Below are 13,824 nucleotides of genomic sequence, written 5' to 3'. Positions count from 1 at the left end.
GCTACAAGAAAATAGAACACAACGCTTAAATAGACGCGGCGCTGGCAGAATTGGACTCAATAATGGAATATTGACCGCATGACGCTGTCACGACGGCATAGAAAAAAAATGGGCTCAATTCAAGACGCAAACTCTACGTCACGTCAGAAACTCACCAACATCCAGGAGGAGATTCTAATTGAGCATGTTAATGAGATTTCCGATCGTGGTATCCCACCTACCCCTCAAATATTGAAAAAAAAAATCGCTGAGGAAGTTGCAGGAACCACAGTTGTTTTTAACTAGGTTAGCCGCTTCCGCAGGCGACTCCACGGCCGTCTCTCCAGCTTGTATTTGCGGACTATAGATCATCAGCGGAAGACTGTTGATAATTCCAGGTATTATTAGGTCTTCTTTAATTTAGTATGATTGGTTTTTATTGCCTTTTTTCTGTGGCTTTTAACTACAATACGCGAGCAGAATATGTTGGGTTATCTAGCGCTGGACGGTTGTTTCCAGCTCCCTATAAGTTGTAGATATATCGATAACTGGCCAGTGCATGTCATGCATGCGAATGTGACTCTATTGGTGCACCTCCTCTTTTGTGCAGTAGATGCGCAGGACATTCTAGAATCAAGGGTCTCTGCAGGAACAGAAGTGGCCGTCGGTGACGCCGGTAACTACCAGTCAGTTCTGCTACAGTGCGCTTAAGTGAATTGTTAATATAGAGCCATGCGCGTGCCATACATTGTAATTACTTTACAGCAAATTGTGGTTATGGCGGTTATCATATAGAAGAAACAGAATAATATAGTCGGGGTACCCCGCTGGCTGCTATTATTGATATGATCGCGACTATAAAAACTAGACAGGAATAATGTTGAAAAGTCTATTTAAATAATATATTGGAGAATATACTACTTTGTTGGATCTTTGTAAAGCCAGATCCCGATAATTTATAATAGTATTAGCTAGATAAAAAAAAAACTAGTCGACTATATATTAGTACGGCCAGACTATCTATATCGGCAAGCTGGCTATATAGGACTTGTTAGTTATAATCACTGCTCCACCACCTCTTTAGCCTCCAATATTCAAATCCAAGCACCGAAAAGCTTGATGTATAAGGATTTCAGAACCTGAACTTCAATGCAATATCCAAGAAGCTCAGCAACCAGAAACAGCAGAAACGTGTTCGCCGGACGAACCATACCCAGTGTATTCCGGATAGGGCCGATGTAAGGAATAAGCAAGCCGATAGTCATGATGCAAGCAATGGACAATGACAGCGCCTTGGAGGGTCGACTCTGAAACCATGGGACTTTTGCTGTCCGGTAGAAATGAATGATCAATGTTTGAGTAAGTAATCTGGCCTTTGTTAGATATACATCCTCAGGTGTACGAGCAAAACGTTACCCTTGTAAAAACCAGTGTGTACGGAACATCGAAACGCGCATTGGGTCGTCTGCTACATTGAGTCCGTAGTAATAAACCCCCAGACAGAAGGTACAGACATCAATTATTGAGCTAGTGGGACCGAAGACGAGCATGAATCGGATTAATTCTGGTCGATTAATGTAAGTCAGCAATTAAAATAGTATTCAATGATAATTTCGGGGCGATACCAGAGACGTTCCAATTCTGAGGCAATTGAAGATATTCCTCGTCGACACTATCCCAGGCAATTGCAATCTGGCTGATATCATACAGCAGATTTTGGAAGAGCAGTTGTAGACTAGTCATCTACATCGGTATTAGCCAGCATCTATTACAAGGTATGGACTGCATACGGGCTCAAATGGCAGCCAAATACTGGCGATTAGGACGCTGAATACATTCCCAAAATTAGACGACGTGACCATCTGATTCAAATGTTAATAATTACTGTTCAACACATGCATGAAGACATACTTTAATGTATTTCACAGTATTTCCGTGAGCAATGCGGCCGACGGTGACGGCATCGACAAGAATACGTAGATCTTTCGTAGCAAGAATCACTGTTACCTGGATTAGAACAGACCGTCGTCGACTCCACAACCCAGGCTATCTTACCATCGCTAGAGTCTTTGGCAGCCGAGGCTGCTGTGTCCACCGTGATGCCCACATCCGCCGAGCGAAGGGCGACGCAGTCGTTTACTCCATCTGCAAGCATGCCGACAGAGCTTCCTTGCCGGCGAAGCGACTCAACCACATGGCCCTTTTGCCCCGGGGTCAGTTTGTAAAACAGCATCGTCCCTTTGACAATCATGTCGAGCTCACGCGGATCATTGATTTCGTCTAGCTGCAGTCCGGAAATGGCTGGAGCACTGCCCTCGAATCTATGGCCAAGTCGAAGCTCGTGGAATACTCGCAGAGTATGCTCGAGACTGTCGCCCGTTAGTATCTTCAGCTCGACGCCAAGGTCCTGAAGCTGATGGATGGACGAAGCTGCATCTTCCTTGACCGGCTGTGAGAAGGCAATTAAACCTTCGAGAGTCATTTGGTTCTCGAGTCCCTCGTGGACTTCGCCTTGGTTCAGAGAGGTTGCCTCAATAGTCTTCGCAGCGATGAGGAGGACCCTATATCCACGAGATGTCACCTGTCTAACGTGATGTGCGACCCGTTCACGAGTGGACATGTCGAGATCAGTATGGACAGCACCGAAGCGTACATGGGTACAAAGGGCCATGACCTCGTCATAGGCCCCTTTACAGATCAAAACAAGACGATTGGCCGAGTTTCGGATTATGCAGCTTGACCGTCGGCGCTCAAAGGAAAAAGGAATCACCTCGACAGTTTCATAATACGGGATATGTGGCGGTTGGGAATACTGTCCGCGAGCACGGAGGACTGCATGATCAATGTCATCGGCGATCTGAAGTTGGCAGGCTGCATTGATGTAAGCTAAGCAGAATACATGCATATCGGGAATCCCTTGTGCATTTGCGCAGTGTGATACAGTGAGCTTGTCTGTGGTTATGGTTCCAGTCTGATAACAATATTAGATAACATAATTAGAGCGAAGCTCAGTGCGTACCTTGTCAGAACACAGGACAGTCATACCCCCTAGGTTTTGCACAGCATATAGATGCTTTACAATTACACACTTCTTCAATAGGAGAAGGGCACCACGAGCGAGATTAGCATTGACAATAGCAGGAAGCATTTCCGGAACAAGCCCAACTGCAACGCTGATGGCAAATAAAGCGGCTCTGGCAGAGCTTCCAGTTGCACGTCTTGACATTGTAAAAATCTATGTGCTGGGTGAGACAAGCCTCAATTGCCTGCTGACGAAGACTTACTATAGGAACCATCGTCAACATGAACATACACAGAACCAGACTAACGTTGCGAACCCCGAGCTCGAAAGCGGTTGGAGGTCGCTTATTATTCAGGGCCTGCGCAATACTGGACATGAACGTGCCTAGAAATGGTCATGACATGCATGATGAATGGGAATACTCCTCAACTGTAACATACGGCTCCCTGTCGCTACCACTATTCCAACGGCATTTCCGCAAGCGACTGTCGAACCCATAAAGACAATGTTCTCACGGTCTAAGAGCAAATAGCTGTCGCTGTGCTTCGAGAGGCACGGGGCCTTTCGCACAGCAACACTTTCACCTGATAAAACCGCTTGACTGACTCTTAAATGATGCGAGTCAATGACTCGGCAATCGGCAGGAACAGTCTCACCAGAGTGGATGAATATAATATCACCAGTGACCAGCTCTGCCGCCGGCACCAGTGTTTCGTGAACCCGATGATGACCGAACGTACCGTTCACGCTAACCTGACGACGGACTCTGACCATAGATGCACTGTTGGACTGAAGGCGGAACATCTCGACAGAGCTTTGGTATTCCTGGTGAAAGCGAACGACGGAAGACACGATGATCATTATCAGAAGGATCGAGACCGTCTCCTACAATTACCCAGCTCGATTAGATTCTGTTACTGGGTAGCTGATCGTTGACGTACCCAACTAGGTGACGGCGAAATCGCAGATATCACCGCAAGAAATGCTAAGAGGGCATTGAATGGATTCACAGACCCACGGAGGAAGAGAAAACATGTAGGAGGAGGAACCGCACGTGGGAGGACATTAGGACCAGCTGCTTTGAGGCGCTTTGCTGCTTCCCAGCAGAGGAGGCCCCTATTTCTAGTCCCCAGACGGTAGAATACTTCTGCCAATGGAATAACCGAGATATCACTCAGCGCCGACTCGATCTGGCGTTGGCATTTCCTCACATCTTGTCCTTGCCAGCGTTGTCCGAACCGCTTGTACAAATGTTCTCCGATGCCTGTTCTCGGTAAGTATACTTGTTGCCTATGTTCTTTGCGCACCAACCCTTAAACATATCCATGCTGAACTTTATCTGCATCTTACTGCACGACAACCTCATTCGTAATAGTTACCGGTTCAAGTGCCCTATGGTGGTCGCGTGGGCGGGAAACTGTCATCACAAGATGCCGAAACTGCCATCAATGTGGAATAAGAAAGCCCGAAAGACGCCAGCTTGGAGACTGTAGAAATTGTGAGAGTTGAAGAAAAGAGTAGAAGCTGTGTTCAGCGTCTAAAAAGACCCGAAATTGGATTAAGATTGAGTAGGGAGATATAGGCGTCAGTAAATTGGTATATATACAGCACAAATAAACGAAAGCTACATGACCAAACCAAGCAATCCCCCCTATTATCTAGCATGACCACGGTTGGGGCAGTGCCTGAGACAAGAACCAAACCAAACTGGCACCCAAGTAGGATCGGGCTAAGATAGCCTTTCCCACTAGTAGGGACCGTCCATCTCCATGATATAGGGCTGAGGTTCACATGCTATCGGAGACAGCTTATCTTGGGTCTCCGTGAAAAATAAAATGGCTCACGATGGGGTGCGCTTTTTTTCTTTTTTTTTTTTTCTGACCCTGCTCTGTTCTGAGGGTTTGAAAAGTTGTTGCCTAATGCCACCACCTTGGTCTTGTCTCGCAGCCTGTATAGCTTAAACATGCACGCATCTACCTTCCTAATTGGCTGTAGCATTGGGGCTGTGAGAGAAATTTTGAAGTTCGAGCTCGGCCCACGGTGCCCGAAGAGTTCGCATCTCCAGAAGTTTTTCCCCTGAAAGTGATTCGGATGAGAATTGCCAGTGAGTCACGGTGCCAAGAACGGAAGAGAAAATAGCTGGTAAACTTAAAGCGGCGTTAATGAGCCCTTGCTTTCGGACTATCGGCATGATGTAGAGACCTCTGCTGATCTATAATGAATGTCATTGGTAAATTCATTCCATTTGAGAAAATATGACAAAAAAATAACCAAAGCACGGACCACACAGTCGTGGGGGAAAAAGGAGCCAAATAAAACAAGACAATTAGACAGTGACAGAAATAAGAGTACTGTTAGATTAGTTAGAGAGACTCGGGAAATTCCGGCCAAAAAATAAATAAAGATAAACCAATGCTGTCTACGTAGAAGTTCAGGTGTGACCCATTGGGCATACTTTTGTATATCCAACGGGCATAACTAGTAGACTACTTGTGGGATCTCTGACTTTCTACCACTGTAGTCATGGCTAAGGTTCAAGACCAGAGCAGTTTGGCTTTGATGCTTCCTTTAATTTTTCTTTCTTACACCTGTAAGGGGCTGTGTTCGGTCGGGTTCCCATGAACTCAATTGCTGGAAACGCTCGCTTGGCTTCACTGGAACCAGAAACTGACCTGTTGATGACTCGACTGCGGGAATTAATTCCCGTCATGGCTATTTTTTATTCCCTCGTTTCATTCCTTTTCTTCATTGATAGCAGCGGTGTATACTCTTATTAATATGTAGGCAACTGTAGCGTACCCCATCCGTATATATATAGTGCTCGCCACATCCAGATCTCCCCGATCTGTTAAACTATTTTGCAATTCGCAGAAATTATCGAATTGAGATCAATTCATCAGTCGCAAAGTAATTCTCCCATCAATGGCATTAACCCACTCCGTCCGCCAGAGAAACTCGACAACCACTTCCGAGATCCTCAGCTGGTTGAAGGAGTACTACTACCAACTACAAAGTCACAAATAAACTACCAATGACCACTATAAACATGTCTACCTTATACAAGCTAGCGGCCACCGGAAACACCCCGGAGATCAACTGGAATGACAACCATTTGAGAGCTCTGGCACATTTGGACGACGAGGAGATTGATATCCTTCGACTTCCTTCGCCCTGTTGTCTGATCAGGCACACCCCGACCGAGTTCTCTCACATATCACACTGGCCAAACCAAAACAAGCGCCGTCCATGGAGACTCGGCATCTGCGCAATGGAAGAAAAGGCGCTCAGCAAATCCAACCAGGAGATTTTTCGCCGTTTGGAGTCCACTGGCGATATCGAGGTTACTCTGTTCGGCGACAAGACGCTCTTGACCAAACCAGTGGAGAAATGGCCTATCTGCGACTCTATCATCGCGTTCTATTCCAATGGATTTCCCCTCGATAAGGCCATTTTGTACACGCATCTCCGGTCGCCGATTTGCTACAATTCCCTGCTCATGCAGAAACTCCTCTTCGACCGTCGTCTTTGCCACAGGGTCCTGGATTATCTTGGCGTGCGAACACCCAAGAGATTGGAAGTTAACCGTGATGGTGGCCCAAGAGCTCTGTGTCAAGAGCTCGTCGTGCATGTCTATAATTTGCTCGGACTGGAACTTCCTGGTCCCCTGGAGGATGACAAAGTCAATAAGTTTCCTTTTATCCAGTCTCCTACGGTGTCATTGTCAGAGGATAAAAACACGTTAGAGGTCGACGGACATAAACTTCACAAACCCTTCGTCGAGAAGCCAGTGAGTGCAGAAGACCACAATATCTATATCTACTTCTCAAGCACCCCATATAGTGATGGTGGAGGAAGGAGACTGTTTCGAAAAATTGGCAATAAGTGCTCCGAGTATGACCCGTGCTTGATTGTGCCGCGGTGTATCACCGAGCAAGGGATGAGCAGTAGCTATGTGTATGAGCCGCTCTTGAACGCAGACAACGGGGAGGATATCAAGGCCTACGCAGTGGGATCCAGCTACTGTTTTGCCGTGACGCGGAAATCACCCGCAGTGACTGGCATGGTCCATCGGGATACCAATGGCAAGGAAATACGGCAGATCACGGAGGTGAGCAAGGAGGAGGCTGAGGCTGCTGCGAATATCTCAGTAGGATTTGGTCAGGCTGTCTGTGGGTTTGACATTGTACGAAATGGGGGCAAGAGCTACGTAATTGATGTTAATGGATGGACGTCGGTGAAGAATCAGCCTCGCTTTTACAGCGATTGTGCAGAGACGCTGCGAAAGATGCTTTTGGACCGAAAAGCCAGGGATAATCTGACTTTTCGACACTAATAATATCACTGCTAAATATATAACTATCTCTTCACAATCAAAAAATATTTCGTAATACTATTTGCCTTATGGGATGCAAAGAGAGGCAGCTTCTCACCCATTCTCAGACAGTACACCCCGGTCAAGGTAAAACAGGTTACCAAATCGGAAAGTGAAAGCCAATGACCATTGTATTTTGTTATTCATGTCTTAAATGCGATCCAACTTGGGTTAGTACATATAATATGATCCTTAGCTCCCCCACCAGGAAATTCACTCATAGCCAAGTGCAGCAGGCTTGTGCGCCGAGCATGCCTTATTTAGTGACTCTTCCGATGCAGGATGGGACTAGACTCACACTCACTAGCATTAGATGTTTGCATGTGGATGGAGGCTGTGCAAGATTAGTTCCGAACCGAAATCATCAATAAGGCCAGAGAAGTGGACAGGGTGGAGGACAGCAGTCTAAAATAACCTTGACCTAGTTTTGACCAAAGCTTATGAGGATTCTTCAGTATTAGGGACCTTGGGGATAGATACGTCAGGTTACTCTGGATGCTACCATTGGATCTCCAAAGATATTAGAATTAAACTAACAGTTAAAAACGTAAATTACAAAACAGCAGAAACACAAAGGATCGTCTTGCCTGGTTCTACCAAGCCAATCGCTTTCATGGCGATGATGTGTATTTGCTTGTCTAAGTACTAAATTATTTTCTACTTATTATTTCTCTCTGGACGAAATGTTTGTGCATACCAAATGTAATCTAATAGCGTTAATAAAGTTTAATAGGACGGCTTAATTCTGCTGGTGTTTTTCTATACTGGAGCTATGTATTTCTAAATACCGCGCTAATAGAGGGCAAGAGTAGAGGATGCTGTAGATATCAAAAGGCATTAGGGCATAGGAAATTTAACCGTCACAAAACGAACCTTCCAGAGATGCAGGATAAAACTTAATGTGAAACTGATTTCTCATCACATTAACTTAGGCGTACATTAACTTAGGCGTGCACCACATAATATTTACATTTAGATTAATAATCCGGTGTAAGTTTGAAGATTATTTAGACCCAGTTTTAGACCCAGTATATAAATCTCTGGTCCTTACATCACTAGCCAGGCGACTGCAATACCCGACGCTACAGCTACACTATAGAGTAATATAGAGTAAGACAACTTTGATTACTTAATTCCCTAATGAAAACTAGTTTCTTCGCTAATTCTAGTAGTCCGTAGACTCATAAAGTAATTCAATTTCCGCTGTCAAATGAGCGGGAGAGTCACCGTGTTGACATAGTCAATGTTGTCTTTATGGCCCTCGATACGAGGGTGACAGGTTCCAAAAAGCCGGTCCCAAACCCGAGTCTGCTTGCCATAATTATGGCTCTTCCTCCAACCTTTGCGGTGGTGAAGATCATGGTCCTCGATAACAAGCTCTGCATCTAGGAACCTCCACAGCCAGTTCAGGGTTGATACAGAAGTGGCCTCCATACGGAGGCCGCTGTGACCTAGAATCTCCGTGAAAACAACGTACTGCTGGCTGATCCACCAATCGTAGAAGCTGAAAGGAAAGCCTACGAGCTTCATGCTGATGTATGCCATCATTGGAATTCCAACAATATCGAACACTTCTTGTACCGAGTCCGCGTATATCGTCAGCAAGGGATTTGGGTGCTTGGTCAGATGGTGGGTTCGGTGATACTGCCAGAGACTATCTGTATCGTGCATAATACGGTGATACCAGTAAAACCAAAAATCAAGAATCAGGCCGTATATGCCAATTGTGAGTGGTAGCCATAGCCAGTTGATTGTTGTCGGGCCTTCATTAATCTGATAAGCCACAAATACTGTCATCATCGGGCGAAATGTGGCAACAGAAAGAAGGGAGTTGACAACTTTCCTAACCCCAATATCAGGAACACCGTCCCGCTCGTGCTTGTCACCGTCAAAGAAACCGTATACGTTGCCCAGACGGCGAAGAACATGGAGCTGGTGGATGGCAATTGCCTTAAAGGCGAAGCTGTAGAAGAAAAAGGCGCCGAACGCAGACATATTCCGACCAAAGTAGGCGATATAGGCATAGTGAATCGAAAGCGGAACCAAGGCGTGGATAAGAACCCATATATGGAACTGCAATTCTGGAGCATATGGTACCTTGTCTGACTTCTCATGAACGGGAGTACTCTTGTCCTTATCCGAGGAGGGAGAGTCAAGGCCCAGCAACTTGAGCATCCAGTGCGCCGTGGTCCACTGGCCCCGATCCTGTTGATTCCAGGTGGACTTCATCGAGTCTTTGGGATTGCGCAAAGAAGTAGACATGTTTGTTTTGGTTCAATTCCCTTGCGGGTGGTGTGGCATTTCTAGAGTACAGAATAGGCTTTATTTATAGTCCGCATTGCTAACCACGTGGTAGGCATGTGATGGTATCTCAACGTCTTCAGGATGAGTATTTGTGACTACTACCTCGGGAGTACCATTTCGTTTCGTGGTGGTTGAGATAATCCACTTCTCAGCTTGTCCCAGACGGGTAAGTGTTGCGATGGGTGCGAATTGGTATAGGGCTCCCGTTTTTGGGACAGGAGTCGTGATAGGCAGACGGACCATTTCGCCCCACAGAAGAGATTCACCACTTTTTCCCAACTATCCGGTTCTAATGTGAACACCTTGCATCACATACCAGGCTGTTATCTAGGAATCTTATTCGCTACAGTCTACACTATCTTGAAGAAGTCCTATGTCACAAATGGCTTATAATAGCGGCTGCCTCAGTTAACTACTGTCAGGGTAATCCAGGAGAAGGATTTATAGTTCTATAGCATGCATAACCATAGTATGTTAATGACTATAATAAATTGATATCCACTGAAGTTATATCATATGTATTTTGTAGTACGCCCGATCTCCCTGTGTTCTTTGCCTACTGTTTGTTGCAGAGTGCCTGGCGCTGCCTTGATATCTATCTTCCAAGCACATATAAAGCTAATGGCTCTCTTAAAAATCCAGAATAATATTCTCTAATTTGGTATCCAGTGGACATCTCGCTGTAAGGGGTACCAAAATATTCCACCATATAATTATCCTGCTCAACCATGTACCCCACCCTCTATACAACAGTATAGATAGTATATACTCCTTACCTATGATAGAGCTTCTGTCAAGACAGAACCAAGAGTCATGTCACCGTCTTCTTGCTCAGCCTGAGGAAATGTGGGCTACTCGGTCGGGTTATTTATCCGAAATTCTCTTAGAGCTCAATTAGTGTGGAGAATTAATCCCCCGCATCCCCGCATTTGCTCAAACCCCGTGTCTATATCTGTGCACTTTAGCGGCAGAAGAAATCTGAAGTGGGACAAACATAGCGACTGATAAATTCCTGGAACGTCCATCTCGATAGGTAGAGTTATTTCTTAGTGTGTAGTCTTCCGCCTGTCCGTCGTCCAGCCTCATGCTTCTCAACAAAGTCCTTGCACTCGTTCTCGCCAGTATAATCCCCACGGGATACGGGGCCACTGCACCCTCAACTACCGATTTGGCGCCTCCAAAATGGGTCCATCCCGGAGCCATGATCAGCCTGTCTCAACTGGACTTTATTAGACAGAAGGTAAAGAACACCGAACAGCCCTGGGCAGAAGCATACGACGCCCTTCTTAGGGACAAGTTCATGTCGCCTCCAACGGACCCATCTCCGCATGAGATCGTCGAGTGTGGTCCCTACTCCAAACCAGATGTTGGATGCACCGCCGAACGCCATGATTCGTTAGCAGCGTACGGAAATGCTCTTGCATGGGCAATCAGTGGCTCCGAGGACTACGCAGAACGGGCGATTCGGATTATGAATACTTACTCATCCACTATTAAGGGCCACAACAACACCAATGCGCCACTGCAGTCGGGATGGGTTGGTTCTGTCTGGGCACGAGCAGGCGAGATCATCCGATATACAGATGCTGGGTGGGCTTTGGCTGACATTCGTCGCTTCGAATCCATGTTGCGCAATGTGTATATGCCCTTGACGGTCAATGGAACGGATCACAATGTAGCGAATTGGGAGTTAGGTAGGCTTTCGCCCGGCACAGGAGCGAACGAAACAGCAGGTTGTTAATACGGTCTTTACCATAGTGATGACCGAAGCAGCCATAATGATGGCAGTCTTCCTCGAAGATCCCGACGCGTATAACACCGCCATGAAATGGTTCTTGCAACGAGTCCCCGCCACGGTCTACATGACCAGCGACGGAAAATATCCAGTCGCAGCTCGGGGACAAAGCTCCTCCCCAGAGGCAATCATAGATTGGTGGTTCGGTCAATCCATTTTCAAGGAAGATGGCCAGGCACAGGAGACATGTCGTGACCTCGAGCACACTGGATACTCTTTTGCATCTATGGCACATGTCGCTGAGACCTCTCGTATTCAGGGTACTGACCTCTACGAGACCAACGTGGGAACACGACTGCGCTATGGACTAGAGTTCCATTCACAGTTGGTCAGTGGGGATACAGTTCCCTCCTGGGTCTGCGGGGGAAAGCTGAAATTAAACTTAGGTCCGGTTACAGAGGTTGGGTTCAACGGTCTGTCGTTTAGGATGGGTATCGATATGCCTGAGACTGAAAATCTGACTGCTAAACAGCGACCTGCAGGAAATAATGGGCTGTTTGTTGCTTATGAGACTTTAACGCATGCAGGAAACAATGCTTGATATCAAATTCTTTATGGCAGTCCTACCCCATGAATGTACATAAAGCCTATATGTGTGGCTGCTCTATCTGCTATCGCAGGTGTGAATGCTTCTGGCACTATACAGAACGACATGGAATGCAAGTCGCTAAGATATGATTCCTCTTGTTGGATTCTGATATGGAAATATAGAAGCCGAGCGCCTAGCGCCTGGGCATGCGGGGTATTTCCCCTGAGGATCTGCCCCTATCAATAGATAGAGAGTGCGTTCATGAGTGCATTCATCAGATAGTAATCGAAGCAATATAGATACTATCTGTTGTGGAAGTCAGGGGAAGTGATGCGCAGGGAGCTATTCTATCAGCTACAGGCCAACCTTTAGCCGAAATAGGAGGTAGATGTCATTCGGTGGAAACTCCAGGAATCACAGTACCTCAGCATTCCTATCTGGGTGCTGAACTAAAGGATTGAGGGGTAGAAGGGATCATCAGATACTTCCGCACCGCCAAGTCGGGCGGATTATAGTGTTTCCGTAACACTATCAGAACAGTCCTTAGTGGGCTACAGTGGCGTTTCATTAGTTTTGACCCGGTCCCTTTCTGCCTACATAAACCGTCTACCTAGATAATCGACTCTGCCGGTCAAGTCGCGCATAGTTAGGGTAGGCAGTAAAGGCGGTAAAGAAAAGCGGTCAGGGACTGGGTCAAAACTAATGAAACGCCACTGTACGTGCATGTAGCTGTAATAGTGTTCTTCTGCACCCTTTCCACTGAATCATAGTGGTCGTGTCGACATTGCTTCAGATTCAGATATATCTTACAATACAACGTTACATTAAAGAATAAAGGTGAAAAATAAGTGATTTACAAATTTTGTTGTAATTTTCTAAATAAATGGGAGGAGTTGTGACTTGAATTATTTATGAATTAATGATGACTTTGTCTATGTAGTAATTCATGGCAAGAACTTTTCATAGTCGAAGTATCAAGTCCTACACAGACACAAAACTGAACCTGTTTCAACTAAGTTGCCTTAGCTTTCCTTAGGCTGGGCTTTGGTATGGCCCACTCTATACCGACTTCATCCCGACCGCGGGTGGGGAGTAATTATGTCAAATTTTGACAGTGAGGATCCTGTTAAAGGTCTGCCAGTCATAAAAGGAATATGCAAAAGAGAGACAGGGTAAAAAACGAAGAAACATGCTATAATAAACATATTGACATGCAACAAGGGAATAGCGGTCTGATACCATACAAATATATATATTCTGTTGCTAAAAAGTGCCTACGTATATGGCGGCGGCATCTGAAACAAATCCCTCTAGCTTCGGTTTGTATCGATATTAATGCAATTTATATTCCAGTAAAATACATAGCTGGAACATAAAGAAACACTGAAAACCATCCATGGCGTAACATGGGATATTGTGAGGGAATTAACTGGAAGTTTGATTGGGTTATCTCACATGATGACCACACTATGTTTGCGAGGCACAATTCTGTCCCGTCTTCAATTCCAGGGGCTCGGGCGAGATGACTAACTATCTAGATGGGTGACTAAGTGAAGCCACGTGACCATACCGAATACGGTAGGTCCCTAACACACTGCGGACTTGGCTTCTGGTCCCAGAGGCCTCTTACTGGGGTTCTTCGTTCCTGCAACTGCCTCACGGGAGTCAATTGCGCGCCTCTGCAAGTAGCTCATCTCCTCTAACGCTGTCAAGACTCGGTTTTCCCTCCGCACCCCTTCTGTATATAGATTATAGAGACACTTCAATATACAGACTGCCTCCGTATAGGGGAGCGCGGACGGGGCCCTCTCTGACGCTACTTT

At 46.0% G+C, this 13,824-nt stretch overlaps 4 protein-coding genes across 4 annotated transcripts; 2 read left to right on the top strand and 2 right to left on the bottom strand.

Annotated features, from left to right (window-relative positions):
• Positions 1-1,073: 1,073 nt before the first annotated feature.
• ATNIH1004_003866 (uncharacterized protein) lies at positions 1,074-4,328 on the bottom strand (the record flags this gene model as incomplete). Its single annotated transcript, XM_033568538.1, has 11 exons — positions 1,074-1,347; positions 1,396-1,543; positions 1,605-1,722; positions 1,770-1,841; positions 1,891-1,979; positions 2,035-2,950; positions 2,999-3,214; positions 3,264-3,385; positions 3,442-3,886; positions 3,943-4,265; positions 4,313-4,328. The coding sequence occupies 11 exons, from the start codon at positions 4,326-4,328 to the stop codon at positions 1,074-1,076; spliced, it is 2,739 nt and encodes a 912-aa protein (XP_033427344.1).
• A 1,704-nt stretch (positions 4,329-6,032) lies between these two features.
• ATNIH1004_003865 (uncharacterized protein) lies at positions 6,033-7,334 on the top strand (the record flags this gene model as incomplete). The annotated part of the gene is made up of 1 exon (XM_033568537.1): positions 6,033-7,334. The coding sequence occupies one exon, from the start codon at positions 6,033-6,035 to the stop codon at positions 7,332-7,334; it is 1,302 nt and encodes a 433-aa protein (XP_033427343.1).
• Positions 7,335-8,579: 1,245 nt separating this feature from the next.
• ATNIH1004_003864 (sterol desaturase family protein) lies at positions 8,580-9,635 on the bottom strand (the record flags this gene model as incomplete). The annotated part of the gene is made up of 1 exon (XM_033568536.1): positions 8,580-9,635. One exon carries the CDS (start codon positions 9,633-9,635, stop codon positions 8,580-8,582), a length of 1,056 nt encoding a protein of 351 aa, XP_033427342.1.
• Positions 9,636-10,761: 1,126 nt separating this feature from the next.
• Positions 10,762-12,013, top strand: ATNIH1004_003863 (uncharacterized protein; the record flags this gene model as incomplete). The annotated part of the gene is made up of 2 exons (XM_033568535.1): positions 10,762-11,371; positions 11,436-12,013. The coding sequence occupies 2 exons, from the start codon at positions 10,762-10,764 to the stop codon at positions 12,011-12,013; spliced, it is 1,188 nt and encodes a 395-aa protein (XP_033427341.1).
• Positions 12,014-13,824: the final 1,811 nt, after the last annotated feature.

The sequence above is a fragment of the Aspergillus tanneri genome (genome assembly GCF_003426965.1).
Source record: "Aspergillus tanneri strain NIH1004 chromosome Unknown AapTan_3_pilon_pilon_pilon, whole genome shotgun sequence".
In the NCBI taxonomy this organism is placed as follows: domain Eukaryota; kingdom Fungi; phylum Ascomycota; class Eurotiomycetes; order Eurotiales; family Aspergillaceae; genus Aspergillus; species Aspergillus tanneri.
Note: the sequence above shows the minus strand (reverse complement) of the source record. Positions and strands in the feature narration are given on the sequence as shown.